The 14,817-nt window shown below is 41.8% G+C and overlaps 1 protein-coding gene across 1 annotated transcript; it reads left to right on the top strand.

The window, feature by feature from the left end:
* Window positions 1–7,957: 7,957 nt before the first annotated feature.
* cdh27 (cadherin 27) lies at window positions 7,958–14,449 on the top strand (the record flags this gene model as incomplete). Its single annotated transcript, XM_080494406.1, has 12 exons — window positions 7,958–7,978; window positions 8,416–8,538; window positions 8,998–9,147; window positions 9,502–9,643; window positions 9,736–9,899; window positions 11,397–11,528; window positions 11,664–11,846; window positions 12,014–12,321; window positions 12,392–12,534; window positions 12,611–12,835; window positions 12,932–13,113; window positions 14,255–14,449. The coding sequence occupies 12 exons, from the start codon at window positions 7,958–7,960 to the stop codon at window positions 14,447–14,449; spliced, it is 1,968 nt and encodes a 655-aa protein (XP_080350532.1).
* Between the last annotated feature and the right edge of the window lie 368 nt (window positions 14,450–14,817).

Here is a 14,817-nt window from a genome sequence, read left to right as displayed (position 1 = left end):
AATACATCCCTATTAATGCAGACTCTTCGTACTGAGCACAAAGTTAAATACACTTTTACAAGTCTTTCACTGCATTAACTCAAATGAATCCATTCACACCATTCAAGCAGATCAGTTTCTATTTAAAGTGTAAATTAACTATCGGTGTTTTTTGTTTTTTTTCTCAGCATGACTCATTCCTTTGGACTTGCCTAAACTTAAGAATCCTCCAAGTTCATACATTTTTAAATCTCATGGTTAAACTCTATACCTGTTGATAAATACAGGTAGCGATAACTCCAGCAATAACTCCGCCCCCAGCTGATGACCAGCTCTGGCCCCTGATAGGTGGGTGCTTTGGCGGTGGAAAGACAAGAAACTGGTGCTAAGTCTGGTCCTAGTTTCGAACTAGCGCCTGGTTCTTTCTGATAGAAAAGCCCTAAATAAGGTCCAGTTCTTGAACAATAAATTCGTCTGCATTCTTTGTGTTTGTGCAGGTCAGCGCTCCAGTGTGTGTGTGTGTGTGTGTGTGTGTGTGTGTGTGTGTGTGTGTGTGTATATATATATATATACATACATACAGGGATCAGCCCACTCCTACACAGCTTAATCATTAAACTTGACATTAAACCATGTCAACGGCTTTGGGAATAGTAGGATCATTTCAGTATGGGATACAAGTTTCTGTCATTGCTTGACCAGCAATGGTACGATCTCTAAATGCAAAATACAAAAAAGCCCGGTTTCCACTGCACAAAATGTGCTGGGATGGAGCTGTAAGAACAAAGTGTACCTTGACCCAAATCCGTTGTGCGTTTCCACTGTAGACAGCGCAGTTATAATGTAGGCGGGATTGTAAGCGCCAGATATGTGACGTTGCAACATTGGTCCCAGCTGAGCGTAGGCCCGACCTCTGTTGTTGTTGACACACTCTGCTTTGCACCAAATGTTTTGTTAACTTTTTTGCGGCCACGGAGCTGCAACCGCAACTTCTGCGTTGGGCCTGCGAGAACGGACGTGACGTGAGGACGGCGAGCGAGGCTCCGGGCCGCTCTGGTGCTCTGGCGCATCGCGTCCAGTCTTAGTCTGTTCGTCACATCACGTCGCATCGTGTTGCATCACGTCATGTCGCGTATTGATGCGACGTGTCACATTGTGTCGACAAAGAAACTTGACCCTTTTTTGAGGTTTTTTGACCCTCGCGGGATCAATTTTCATCACTGTGGGGAAAGTCGGATTGTTGGCATCAAGTAAGAAGTGTTTGCTCATACGTGATGTTATAAACACAAATCCACACTCTCATTTAAACACTGGGACAAACATTTCAGTTGTGTATTAATGTGACCAGGATATAAGGATGTTGACTTTTTCAGGCAACTAATTTGTCCACAATCGCAATCTTATTTTTTCGCTTCGGTGGAAAGTACAGTTGTTTGTTCGACTCCCACCACCTGCTAAATCTCATTCTATTGCTCTTGTCGTTATATGGGGCTTTGTTCAGGGAGATTCTGGGCACAGATGAAATGTGGCCACATTTTCTGGCTGTTAGCGTTATTCCTGCCCTCCTGCCGTTAGTGATGCTGCAGTTCTTGCCTGAAACACCTTGATGCCTTTATATTGATGAAGGAGACATTGAAAGCAGCAAAAGAGGAATGTAGACAGCAGACAGCCTTTATTTCAGATGAGACATATACGTTTAATTCATTATTTAGTGGACTTTACAACAGCACTCATTCTGATCAGCCTCTGAATGAACATCCTTAACCAGCTGACGTGGGTTTATATCAAACATGTACTGTGGTGTGTGACTCAAAAGAGGCTGCTGAGATATCTGTCTTTAAGGAAGCGGTAAAGGTCATGACATTTTTCCAGTGTGTGGGCTGAAAATGCCGTATAAAAACATTTAGTGGCTACACAGTAGCCTATACAGAAAACTAGATCAAACACACTGACTGAAAACTAAAACATATCAGTGGTGTTGCATTCGCTGACCGGCAAGTTATGTGTGTATTCAAGCTTCAAAACACATGAACCTCATGACGGTGTGATCCTCCACCTCTGCAGAAAGCTTGTTTGGAGCAAAGCAATATCTAAGGCAGGCATGATTGACACCAGTACCATATATTTATTGATTTAAACTCCAACCGTGGAGTACACTATCTGCTCCTACTCACTCAAATGAATGGCTCATTAGCAGACTGTGCATCAGACTGAGACAACCTTGGATCCAGTGTGTTTGAGCAGGATATAAAAGAGTCAAGACAAATATGAAAGACTGCATTCACAAGACGAAGAGGGACACTTTTTCAGTGATGCTGGTAACGTGTTAATTAGCAACGCTCTACTCTGTTATGACACTTTTTTCAATAAGTGTGATCTAACATGTTACTTTTTCCAAACCAGTAATCAAATTAAAGTTACTTATCCAAGTCACTATGCATTACTATTGTAGCGTCTAGCAGGATGAGTTTCTTGTCACAGCATTCATGCAGTTTGCACGCTCACCTGACCCACCGCCCTTCTCCACTCTCAGCCAATCACAGGTCAACTTGCTCTAACGGTGTGTTTGGGTAACACAAAAGAATGGTTAATAAAACCGTGAGTCAGAGAGACAGTCTGTCATCTCTCTCCATGGCTTGTTTCAAATTTTAAAAAGTGTGTTTTCCAACAAACGAATCAGAAATCAAACCCTATTTAAGTTTAGCTAATCCCAATCAAGGTAGGCCCTTTTGACAAAAACAGAAGTTGGTACCAAAACACACAGAAGGTTTTCATTTTGGCCTCAAGCACAAAGACCACTAACTCACACTGCCAGTCACTAAAACCTCCTTTGAAAGAAAACTATTTGGTTCAGTAGATCTAATGACATATTAATAAACACAGTGTAGAGACAAGCAGGAGTCAGAATTCGGGTCTCAACAACCAAATTGGCAATAATCATTCACTCACCATTAGACGTTATTATAATACAATGCGTCTGTTGTTGTGATTGAGAGCGAAGGCGTCAATGAATTTGTCATTTTCCAGGCGCCTTGTTCTCTCCGTGTTGATATCCAACAGGGACAGGTTGCTGGTTCAAGCATCTCCACTGGTCCGAGTCGGTTTGACCAATGACTGGCTGGATGCGTGCATATACTGCATGAAGCTCTGCATTCACGGCTGAGTTTCTATTGGTTCCAAACCTGGGGGATGTAGCTCTTCCTGGGGGGATCGGTAGTAACAATCGCCACTTTCGATTTGCCCGCGTTATTTAATTATTTTATCAGCGGCAATCCCTCCCATTGTTGTTTACTCATGCTGCTTTGCACACACTTGATGCTTTGTTAACTGGGTTTAATGAAATGTCAGCGCACTCCACAGCACCGCGGCCTCTCAAGGAGCTGCAGATGCTCATCTCAGTAACAGGAGAGGAGGAGATTCAGCGGGAGCTGGATGCTACTGACCACCATGAGAAAGTTTGTGTTGTGTCACAGAGAACGAGGCTCAAGGCTTTTATTCGGACGGCCGCGGACTTGAGCTGGAAATACAGATGAAACGTGAGACATGAAGCAGCTACATTTTTTTTTACATAATTGGTGAGAGGATATCACTAAGTTCTATAACTTGTGTGAACAGTGGTGTCATGCAGGACCGGCCTGCAGAATGCTGCAGTGTTATGTCAAGGTGTTGTCAGAATAAGCAGAATGCTGAACTTACATCCATCTGCAGTTTGTCCACTGAGGCTCAGAACTCCTGTGTGCTGGTGTAGTAACTCTCAAGCATGTCAGTGAGATTCTCGTGGACGACGGCTGACACCTACATGGGAGAGACAAAGTCACACAGTACAATACATTAAACTCACCAAATGCATCACACTGCCAGACGTTACAATCATAGATGATCATAGATGAACGTTTTTGTACGTTATACACATGTATTCTTAATACATGTGTATAACGTACAAAAACGATCTCAATAGAAATTTGCAGAATAAAAGAGCAGCGTAAATGAGCAGTCTTAAAATGAGCAGTACAATGGCTCTGTATCAGCAAAAGTGACTCAGTAGCAGAAAAAAAGTGGCTCATTGTGCATTAATTAGAGCTATTTCTGTGTTATAAAAACTGTGCCTGAGTTTGTTAGTGCGTGACCTCAGCACCCTGAATCTCCCTGCCACAGGGAAGCGTCTCAAACACGTAGCGTGCAGGGTAGAAAAAAATCAAACTGGACAATATGCATGAGTGTCCTCGAGGTATGAGCGGTTTCTGTAACAGTTCAGAAAAAAAACAACCCTTGAAGCAGGTGCACTGACAACACCATCATACTCTCAGGATGCACGATTGTGATCGCTAACGTCCCCTCCTGCAGTGAAGCGATTGCTGTTTTCTGTCTCTTCTGAAGCGGTGATAGAAAAACGGTTCAAAGTGGAAGACTGGAAGACGGCTTTACACATCAAAGTACTGCTCCTTGTGAGAAAACGATGAGCCGTAAAAAGTGTTTTGAGGCTCCAGAGTGAACTGCAGAATATCTAGTTAAAAAGCTTCTTTCACAGCTGATGTGTCGGTCAGCGGGAATTCAGGTGTCACAAGTCCAAGACTGTTGGATGTACATCACATAACCAACACACGTTCAAAAAACATCAGACTGATTAACACATTTCAGGGAGCAGTTCCCTTCAATTATCAACTCATTCAAATATTTGATAAAAACTAGGACACAAAGTTGAAAAGTAAAGATGAAAGAAGAAGACATCAGCAGTATTGACCCGTCATCAGGGTCTTCATGCAGTGTTTGATGAGATTCAATTCCTCTCAAGAGACTCCAGAACACAGGTGCAAGTGGGAAAATCAAACGTGAAGAAAAATAGGTACAAAGTGATGTTTTTTCTCTCTTGATCGCTTAGAGATTTCCATGGTCTCTTTCCCTTACATGTATTATGATTCTGTGTATACCCACATAGTATACAGTACCTGTAGTTGCTGTCAGCAGGACCCTGAGGTCTGGCGTCTTAGTGTCCTCTCTGAAGCCGTCCTCCAGCAGAGACCCTGGAGGCAGCCTGTCAAACAGGGAAGAGCCGAGGCACATTGACAGGCTGGAGTCGTACTTCCATCGCTGACATGTGCCTGGGCACGGCTGCGCTGATGCTGCAGTCCACAGAAGATGACCTGTTGCTGCATTTATGCCAACTCTGCAGTTTTGGGACTCACTGCATTAGCAGATTAAGCAGCAATTATCAAGGTTTCATGGTGCAATATAACAAGAGCTTGTAGCAAAGACTATTTCTTCCTCTCACCAGCAACAGCAGATACTTTCAGTATTGTTTTCTTTTCCTGGTATTCCTTGTTAACTTCCTGAGTCGATTGTCTTCCCCTGTTGTCCATCACTCTCTGGTGTATTTATAGAGCAGCTGTGATTGCTGCTCTCAGCTGAGACGATCCCATTATTCCCAGTTTAGACGTGAGGCCTCATCCAATTAGCTCAATCCCTGTCTGTAGGTTGTAAAAGCTTTTGAAAATCCAGACGCAGTTTTAATACTCGTGTATCACGGACTCCTAGTAGGTGGAAGTTCAGTGTGCGTGTGATGATTGATACATAAGGCTGAGTCAACTGAATATTTCCACCTCCTCATCACTATATTTATATATTTGGTTTTCTTCGTGGTGTTTCTCTCAATGAATCTCAAATCTGAAGCGTTGTTTCATGTACAGTCAGGCTCTGATATTTACAGTATTTACGGCTTCCAGCATTGCCCCTCTCTTCACTTCTAATGCTGTCACACTATAACTCAAATCACCCCTCAGTTTGTCACATTGGTATTGCTCTCAGCCTTATTACAGTGAAGCTGTTGAGGAGAGAAATGAGATTATGTGGGTAAGGAAAGAGAACTGACGGCTTTCTTTTGCAAAGCTGTCAGTAAATCCTCACGGACTGAATGAGTCTATAATTTACCAGAAGAATCTATGTCCTCGTAGGGAAAAAAACATGAGCCTTATTTGGCTTTATTTCCAGGTGGAGTGACAATACACACCATATTCAGCTTCCTGTACATTACACTTGTAGCTCAAGGTCTCCCTCTTCTGGCTTCTGCATTTTTTACCTCTCATATCTCAGGATGCAGTACCACATGATGTCTGACTTGTATTGCTCAATTCACAGTCTGATGTCCCTGGTTTCCAAACTTCAGCTGTGATGTTTACGTCCGTCAGTCTGTCAGGCTCTCTTTAGTCTTGTCCCTTCTTTGTGATTGGCAGCGGAGACCGAGCGAGGCCACAGGCTGCCAGATGTGGATGCAGCACAGCAGCTGAAGCTCAGAGAGAGGCAGCGTTTCTTTGAAGAAGTCTTCCAGCATGACGTGGACGTCTACCTGTCCTCAGCGCACCTTTGCATCAGGGACTACAAGAGACGTGAGTTGAAGTGGGAGGATTTCACATGAGCAGTCGTGGACAGATGCACAGACTGCCACTCTGTGTTTCTCTTCTTCCAGCTCCCATCGGCAGCGTCTCATCTATGGAGGTGAATGTGGACCTTCTGGATCAGATGGAGCTGATAGACATTTCTGACCAAGAAAGTTTGGATGTTTTCTTCAGCTCTGTGGGGGAAGAAGGGGAGTTGACCTCCCCACACTCAGGTATGAACTTTTGAGATAATAAAGTAATCAAAAGTGAAAGAAATAAAACCTCCCATACAGCACAAGTCATTTATGAAATGTTACTTTCCCCCCCAATTTTGCAGAACAAGTAAACAACAACAACAATGAGGAAACAATCAGTAATGGACTCTTTCGACATGTTCTTGAGAGTCTTGATGCCAAGTCCCGCACCTCGTCCACATCTTCAAATTCCTCCACCGACAGCCAGACTGTCAACGTCAACGGTGTCGATACCCCGGTGATGGAATCAGAAGAGGAAGAAACACACACCAACACGATAAAAAGAAGGGCCACAGGTCCAGAGGCAGACAAGATGAAAAGTCAGAATCCATCTTCATCATCATGGGATCCATCTGCTCCCCAGTAGATCTTTACCTGCAGCTCGCTGGTGAAGCAGCTCAGCCGGCGGCAAACACTGAACTGTGGGATGACAAATATCATAACAAGACTGTCTTCCATAAACTCCAGTTTTCTCTGTACTTTCAACCTCTCCCACTAAATGTTACTTTCTTCAAGGTAACATCAGAGGCTTGAAGAAGCTACAACCTGAATACAACAGAAAACAAACGTGAAAGAACTAAAATAAACACAGTTTAAAGTTTACAAACATAAAACTAAACATTGTAAAGCTAGAAGTAATAACTTGTCAGTTAGTTTGCTATTGTTTGGATTTTGCACGAAATGTAAATAGAACCAAATTTCTTCATTTACGCTTCTTATAGTTTATGGGAAGATAGAGAAAATAGACATTTTACTCAAAGAGTGAGAGAAAAACATCTCATAGTAGGTGTGGAAATTGCACAAAAAGGTGCAAATAATAAAACTGCGGAAGGAGCCTTTACAAGCAATGCAGGTGAGACAACAGGTCAGTAACACATATGGAAATGAAAACAGCATTTTAGAGATTCAGAGTCTTTCAGAATGAAAAGGAGTTGAGGTTTGTGGTCAATGATGCTTTATTTAAACACATAAGGAGCCAATATTATTCAATAATAACACGTGGTCTTACATTGGACATCTTATTTGTTGTTTATGTTGAGTTGTTAATGAAATATGGGATCATGGGAACTGAAAATCAGTGTTATGGCTTTGCATTTTTCACAGAGACGGATTTTTTGGGCATCAAATGTGTAAAACTATGTTCGTAAAGGTCAAACCTGTGCTTGTATCGTTCATTTAAAAATAAACCTCACACGTATGCGTTGAAGCATATTGCTTCATTTCAAAGTTGGTTTATGAGAAGCACTGGAACCTGTGATTATTGTGGCGGCGCAGGCTGAGAGGGTGAGGAAAGCAGGAGGCAGGGTCTCACAGTCAGTCTCACAGTGAGCTGAGCCTTCATGGACAAGAATCATGCTGGGGTTCTTCCTCCTGGTATGTATTCAAACTTATATTTGCACTCTTTCCTACCTTTAAAAATGTATTTCTATAATGTTTTTCAACTTGCAAAATTATGTTTGATATTAATCTCACAATAGTGTGATTTACCCTTTACTTCTTATAAAAGTGTGTGGCACAATGTTATCTTAACTAACACCAAGTTAATGTGAAGTTTGAATTAATATCAATAACAGAAATGTCAGGGATTATCTGTCACATCCTAAAACTCCTGTTTCTGTAGAAAACAATGTCTGAAAGAACCGGTTCATCAACTCTGCATAAATAAGTGTCGTCCAGGTTAATTCCCCAGAGCACAGATGACAACAAAACCCCTTCACATATAGCTTTAAACACACATTCTTTCTCTGAACAAGACAACCTTTAGAGCAAAGGTTGAGGAGTTGAAGTTTGATGGGTCGTTTGTTTTTCAGGTTTATTTTTTGTCAAGTGCAACATGTTCAGAGGTGCTGATCCGTCACAGAAGGACTTGGATTATTGACTCCTTTGAGATTGAGGAAGAGCATCCTGGGCCATTTCCTTACAAGTTAGGCACGGTGAGAAAATCACAGAGTAAATACAAGTGATCTAACTTATAAGACACAGTTTCTACTGGGACAATCAGGTGTTTATTTTACTGAATGTGGGTTTCTTTTTGGAGAGATTTATACATTTTATTATTATTATTATTATTATTATTATTATTATTATTATTATTATAATAAATGGTCTTGGATGTATAAACCAAGATTTGCAGACTATACAGAAAGATATTTCAAGTTGAACGTATACCTATAACAAGATATGTTTTCTATTGTGTTACGAAAAATATCTATTTGTTTGACTCACAGTGATTCAACACATGAAGAATAATGTGTCTCAAACTCTCTGGATTCAAACATCAGTTTGAAATCTGCCATGTTAATGCACCATCATACATCTTGAAATGTAATTTGTGAAATAACAGAATTTTAGGCTTCCAAGCACATTGTGAGAGAACGGATCTTTCATTGTAGATAAATGTAGACCGGAAGTATCAAGTGTTCTTTGAACTGGCGGGTGAAGGAGTGGACGAGGAGCCAAAGGGAGTTCTCTCCATCCACAGAGAGACTGGCACATTGTACGTCCACAAGGCCGTAGACTATGAAGAAAAAACTCTGCTAAAGGTTTGGATGAACGTGTTACATTCTAACGTCTTGTGATCTCTTTGTAATACTTCTGTGAAACTGCTTTCAATGATTTGGGACTCCATTACCTTTCTATCACATCACATGACTGAAGCCTATGTCAGTGTATCAGAAGGTAATGGGAGGTAGGTGATTGTCTATCGGACATGCGGAGGATTGGTGCTACTATTACCGGTACACAGTTATGAGTGGAAACTGGATGAAAGTCAGTACGTGTTTGTTCCGCAGCATCTAATTCACCATATCTCATATTCCCATGTACAATATCAATGTAACTATGACTATTTCTTTTCTAATTGTGATTAATTTGGAATCATATTTGTCAATTTGTAGCTCAAATTTGAGGCCAGAAAGTCGGATTTATCATCTGACACTAAATTAGGGGTGGAAATCAACATCCGGGACATCAATGACAACCCACCACGATTTCAGAAAAATCTCTACGTAGTCAACGTGACAGAAGATTTAGCACAAGGTAAAGAAAACACCTCATTTTTACAAGCTACAGTTGAAACAATGTACACAAGTACAAACTGCATATTTTGTTTTTATGGTCTCGTCAAACAGGCGCCGATCTTTTGACTGTACTGGCATATGACAGAGACGAGAGAGGAACGCCAAACTCTACGTTTCACTATGAAGTCAAGTCTGTGTCTCCAGACCTTCCAGACTCTGAGTTCTTCACTGATAAGTCTGGACAAATCTCATTTAAAGGATGTTTGAATTATGAGGCAAGGAAACATGTCTTTGATGTTCCACATGTACTTAGTACAGATAGTATTTTTTGCATGCTGGTTCTGGGGATTGACAGATTACATGTGAACTATTGTCTACTGTAATGACATTACGTGAGCTTCACTAGCCATAATGAGGATAACTGTGTCTCTGATGGAAGATTTACTTCAAGTGCAATGTTGACAACTTCAGATGAATAATTGAGGATCATCAAAGTTTTTGTGAGCATTGAGACAAATGTAAACTGGAAAATTAGCTATCGAGTAAAAAACAAGTATAGATAACAATTCATGTACTTAAATTCACTGTAGATTTCATGGTGAAAGTGTCTAATTACCACAAGTGAGCAAAGTGTTCCCCCAAACACTCTTAACAACAATAATGTCTTTCATTTTGAAATGTGTTAGGCAACTTATCCATTCTTCGCATTTCTTTAAAGTAAAAAAAAAAATCAATGAAGATGTTCAACCTAACTCAAAACTACATGAAGCTCGACCCTCAATCTATTAACCTCAGGAACAAAGGACTGTGTCACCAGCAACACCAAAAACAGGTTGGATTATTTAATGCCAGATTCAAATAAACAAAAAAGAAAATAGTAAAAAGATCACAACCTTTCAGAGGTATGTGTGGCAAATACCTGAGATCCTTCATGCCAGGTTTACTCATATCCCTGGTGATTTTGCTTTCTTTACTTGTCTAATTTTAGACATTTTACACAACAACATCTTCAAGTAAAAACAGAAACATCTTTTGTTGTGTTTTGTGTGACTGTAGATGCAACTTTTGAAAACGTCTCCCTGGGTGGAACCTTTTGACAACCCTCCCAACTCCAACTCCGTTTACGTGAAAACACAACTTTTTGAAAATGCTACTACTGCGCATGTGCACCACGGCAGTAGTAAACAGTTCTTCTGCATTTATGTGAGTCGATGGACAACAACAACAATGTTGGCTTCCAGACTCCCAGTCCATATTCTACAGGGACTTGGTAGTTTTATAGTTGCAAATGACCCAGAATAGCAATCCAACTTCAAATATCTGCATACTTGTTTTTGTTATAGCGTATTGTTCTCTGAATGCCTGAGTGCACACATACACACTGTACCCAGCAGTGGCTCAACATGACGACGGCCTCAGCGTTCCTGTTGGTTCTGTGTAAACGGGCACCATTGTATAAACATTGTCATGCAAACACAACGTTTTTCTCAAAGGAATATGCAAAACCGAGCTTGAACAGGGCCTAAGATCAACAGAGGCGCAGTGGAGTGCAATAACAAGCTTCAACACGACAATCAGTCCGTCCAGTCTGTTGCCAGCTGTTACTTGGTTTTTGCATGAGTTTTTCATCTTTGGAAATATGCGCAAGAGATTTTCTTATAAAAAAAACACGCCACAGCATATTTTGTGCTCTTTATTCATGTAGAGGGCTGATAATAGGTAGGATGCTCCGTTTCTCATTCATGGTGTGACTCGTTTGATTTGATTTTCAGGTGGCTGAAAGAATTATCTTACTGGTGGAAGCCAAAGATCACGGTGAAGTTATCAGTCTGTCCAGTTCAACCACTGTTGTCATCAACGTCAAGGACGGCAACAACCACCTTCCAATCATCAGCGGTTTAACAGTAGGTCTTCATGCCTGGTTACAAACTGTGGTTACATGGTTCCAACCAGTTCATGCAGGTCTCAGTTACATGCGCCAACATGAGTAACACAATGCTGCCATGACTAGTATTTGAAAATGACCACCCCTTCAACAGGGCACAGGCAAAGTGAAGGAAGACGAGGCCGGCTCGTCTCCCCTGCGACTGCACGTGACAGACAGAGACAGTCCAAAGACTGAAGCATGGAGCGTAAAATATACTATACACGGTGATGACGGTGACAACTTCAGGATAGAAACGGATCCAGACACCAATGATGGCGTGCTGACAGTCGTAAAGGTGAAGGCAGTTTGACTGCATGCTTCACATAACAGTTCCACCCACCATTGCTGTGACTTGTATTTACATGTTTTTCTGACTTGAGCCTAAACCTACTGCTTTCAGAGTCTATGACGTGACGTCAATTACCTAAAGGTTGTTTTTTGTTGTTTTGTATAACTATTTAGGCTTTAGACTTTGAGAAAGGGGCGCAGAGGGAACTGTCGATTTCGGTGGAAAACCAGGCTCCGTATTTCTCCTGTAAAGTGAAAGAGAGGACGTCCTCTGGCCTCTGGAAGGTGGACACCAGCACAGACCCTACTGCAGGGCAGCCTCAATCTATTAAAGTCGTCATTGAAGTGGAGGATGTCAATGATCCACCGGTCTTCAGCGTGACCGTCAAAGAAGCCCAGTTGGAGGAGAATGCAGCCATCGGAACTTGGGTAGAGAAGGTGACCGCCGTGGACCCCGACTTGAGCTATGCAAACACGTTTGTGTAAGTGGAATGTCAAATCTGTTCAGTACATGTTATCTTCAGTGTTGTAGTGAGTTGCGTTCGTCCACAGCTACAAGGTGGGGCACGATCCTGCTGGCTGGGTGACAGTAGATCCTCACACCGGGGACGTCACCACAGCGAAGACGCCGGACAGAGAATCTCCTCAAGTTATCGACGGGCTGTACACCGTCTTAATGCTTGCCATTGATAATGGTAAATACATTCAATGCTCCTCAGGAAAAGCAATCAATTAATCACTTGGTGACAGTGTTTTTTTCTTCCTGAACAGGTAATCCACCCATGACGGGCACGGCTACCTTGCAGATTCATGTGACTGACCAGAATGACAATGTGCCACAGCCGGCAGTGAGCTTTGTAGACGTTTGTCTGTCTGACAGCCCCACTACCACCAACATCACAGCCTTTGACCCCGATGAAAATCCCTTTGGAGGGCCTTTCACATTTGAATTGCTGGGAAATGTCAATGGGAAATGGAAACTGAATCCCACATATGGTAAAGAGCTGTGCCACATTGAGGTATATTACAGCTAGCATTTCAACATCTGCGACGATACATTATTTTATTTTTTTTTGTGGTCGTTTCGCTCAGGTTACACAGCTGGCCTGGTGAAGGAGCCCAATGTGTATGCTGGTCATCACACAGTTGACCTGAAGATTTCTGATATGCAGGGAACCTTTGGTGTCTACAACCTCAGTGTGACTGTGTGCGACTGCTCTGAGACACCGACTTGTCAAAACCGACAGGCCGCAGGGGGAGAAGCTGGCTCTGGGGTTCTCGCCATCGTGTTTGTTTCACTGCTTTTGTTTCTGTGTAAGGAATCGAATCTTATTTTTCTTTTAAAGTACATTTTGAACGACTATCTTTGTATATTAGCCGACAGAAGTGAGTCAATGTTCCTTAGATATTCAAACAACTGCTAAAGAGCTTTCCGTCTGCCGGTGTGTATTGTTACAACCTCAATGACTCAAGTTAATTTCATTGTCTTACAGTTCTACTGCTGTTAGCAGTGGGCATCTCCTGCAAAAAAGAGTTCACTGCTTTGCAGCCCAGTGATTGCTCTGAAGAAACGCTCATTGCATCCAACATTGAGATACCAGGAAAAGACTGCAAGGTTCCACTCAAAACAATGCTGCACATGAATGGGTTCCCTGTTTTTAATGCAAAAATTAACAAGTTAATTTCTCCTTTAAAGCTACCCCACATCCTGCTTCTGTCTGACAAAACTGCCCACAACTCATCGAAGTGGCAAATGCTACAAGTGCAGAATACTTCAAAGGTGAGTGCATGGATGACTCCAAGATTTGTTTTTAAGGCAAAAATAAGTGAGTCAGTGCAGCATTCTTTAAATGTCTTTCAGAGCAGTTTCTATGCATTCTAAAATAACTAAACATTCCTTTTAATGTGAAAGTTCACTTCAGAACATGTTAGGATTGTAAAAGGACTGTTGCTCTTATTCTAAACAGGATATAAAGCAACATTCTTACAAAGACATCAAGGACTACAATACAGAGGATATTTCTTACCTATATGACGACCATTGGAACCAGGTTAGCGCAGTCATTGAAGATTCATGTTATGGGACCTTCAAATATTTCATTGCCTCCCTTTGTTTAATACCATCTTCAGACGACATGGAATTCCTTGATAACTGCCAGCCACGACCAAACCCACAAGGTAAAACTCATTGGGTATGCTATTAGAGGCATGCAGGGAACAAAGAAATGATATCAGTTGTGTTTACAGTTTGAAGACGGATACGTCGCATTTCAACATGAATGGAGCTCCAACTGTGTGATGGATGCAACCCTCTCCGCCTTGATTCATAAGGTTTGTATCATTTTGTAATACTCTGCTCCCTAAAGCATCGTCTCTGCATGCGTGTTGAAACTCCACTCTAATATTTGACTACAGAGACTGTCTGCTCTCCGGGAGACAGAAAACCACCTGGACTACAATCCTCATCTCTACGCAGAAGAGGGATCCTGCACCAGCCTCGCGGAGCTCGACGACATTCCTGATGAGGATTCATTTCACGATGCGCTCGAGGACCTGGGACCAAGGTTTAACGAACTGGCTTCCATTTGCAAGCTGCCAACAGGGAACTGAATTCTTGTTTTATGGCCATCATGTTCAGTTTGTGAGAAAATGTAGATCCTGCTCAACCCGGTCTTGTATTTTATGAGCCAATGTCAATCAACAGTCTCTGCTACAGAAAGTAAGGTCTGTTTCACATATTTAATAGCACCTGTTGGTCTTCATTTTGTACAAGTGGGGGGAAAAAAAAACAAAAAAACATCTGTCCATCAATATTTTAATGACTTTTCTCCAAAACCAAGTTACCTTTGGACAATCAGATATTTAATTTACTCTGACTTTTGGCAAAACAAAAACAAGCATGCCAGCTGGTCTGTTTAACAAGACTAATTCACATTGCATGCCTTTGCACCACTACTGAATTCTTCTGAATCAGTGCA

This window comes from Blennius ocellaris (assembly GCF_963422515.1).
Source record: "Blennius ocellaris genome assembly, chromosome: 4".
In the NCBI taxonomy this organism is placed as follows: domain Eukaryota; kingdom Metazoa; phylum Chordata; class Actinopteri; order Blenniiformes; family Blenniidae; genus Blennius; species Blennius ocellaris.
Note: the sequence above shows the minus strand (reverse complement) of the source record. Positions and strands in the feature narration are given on the sequence as shown.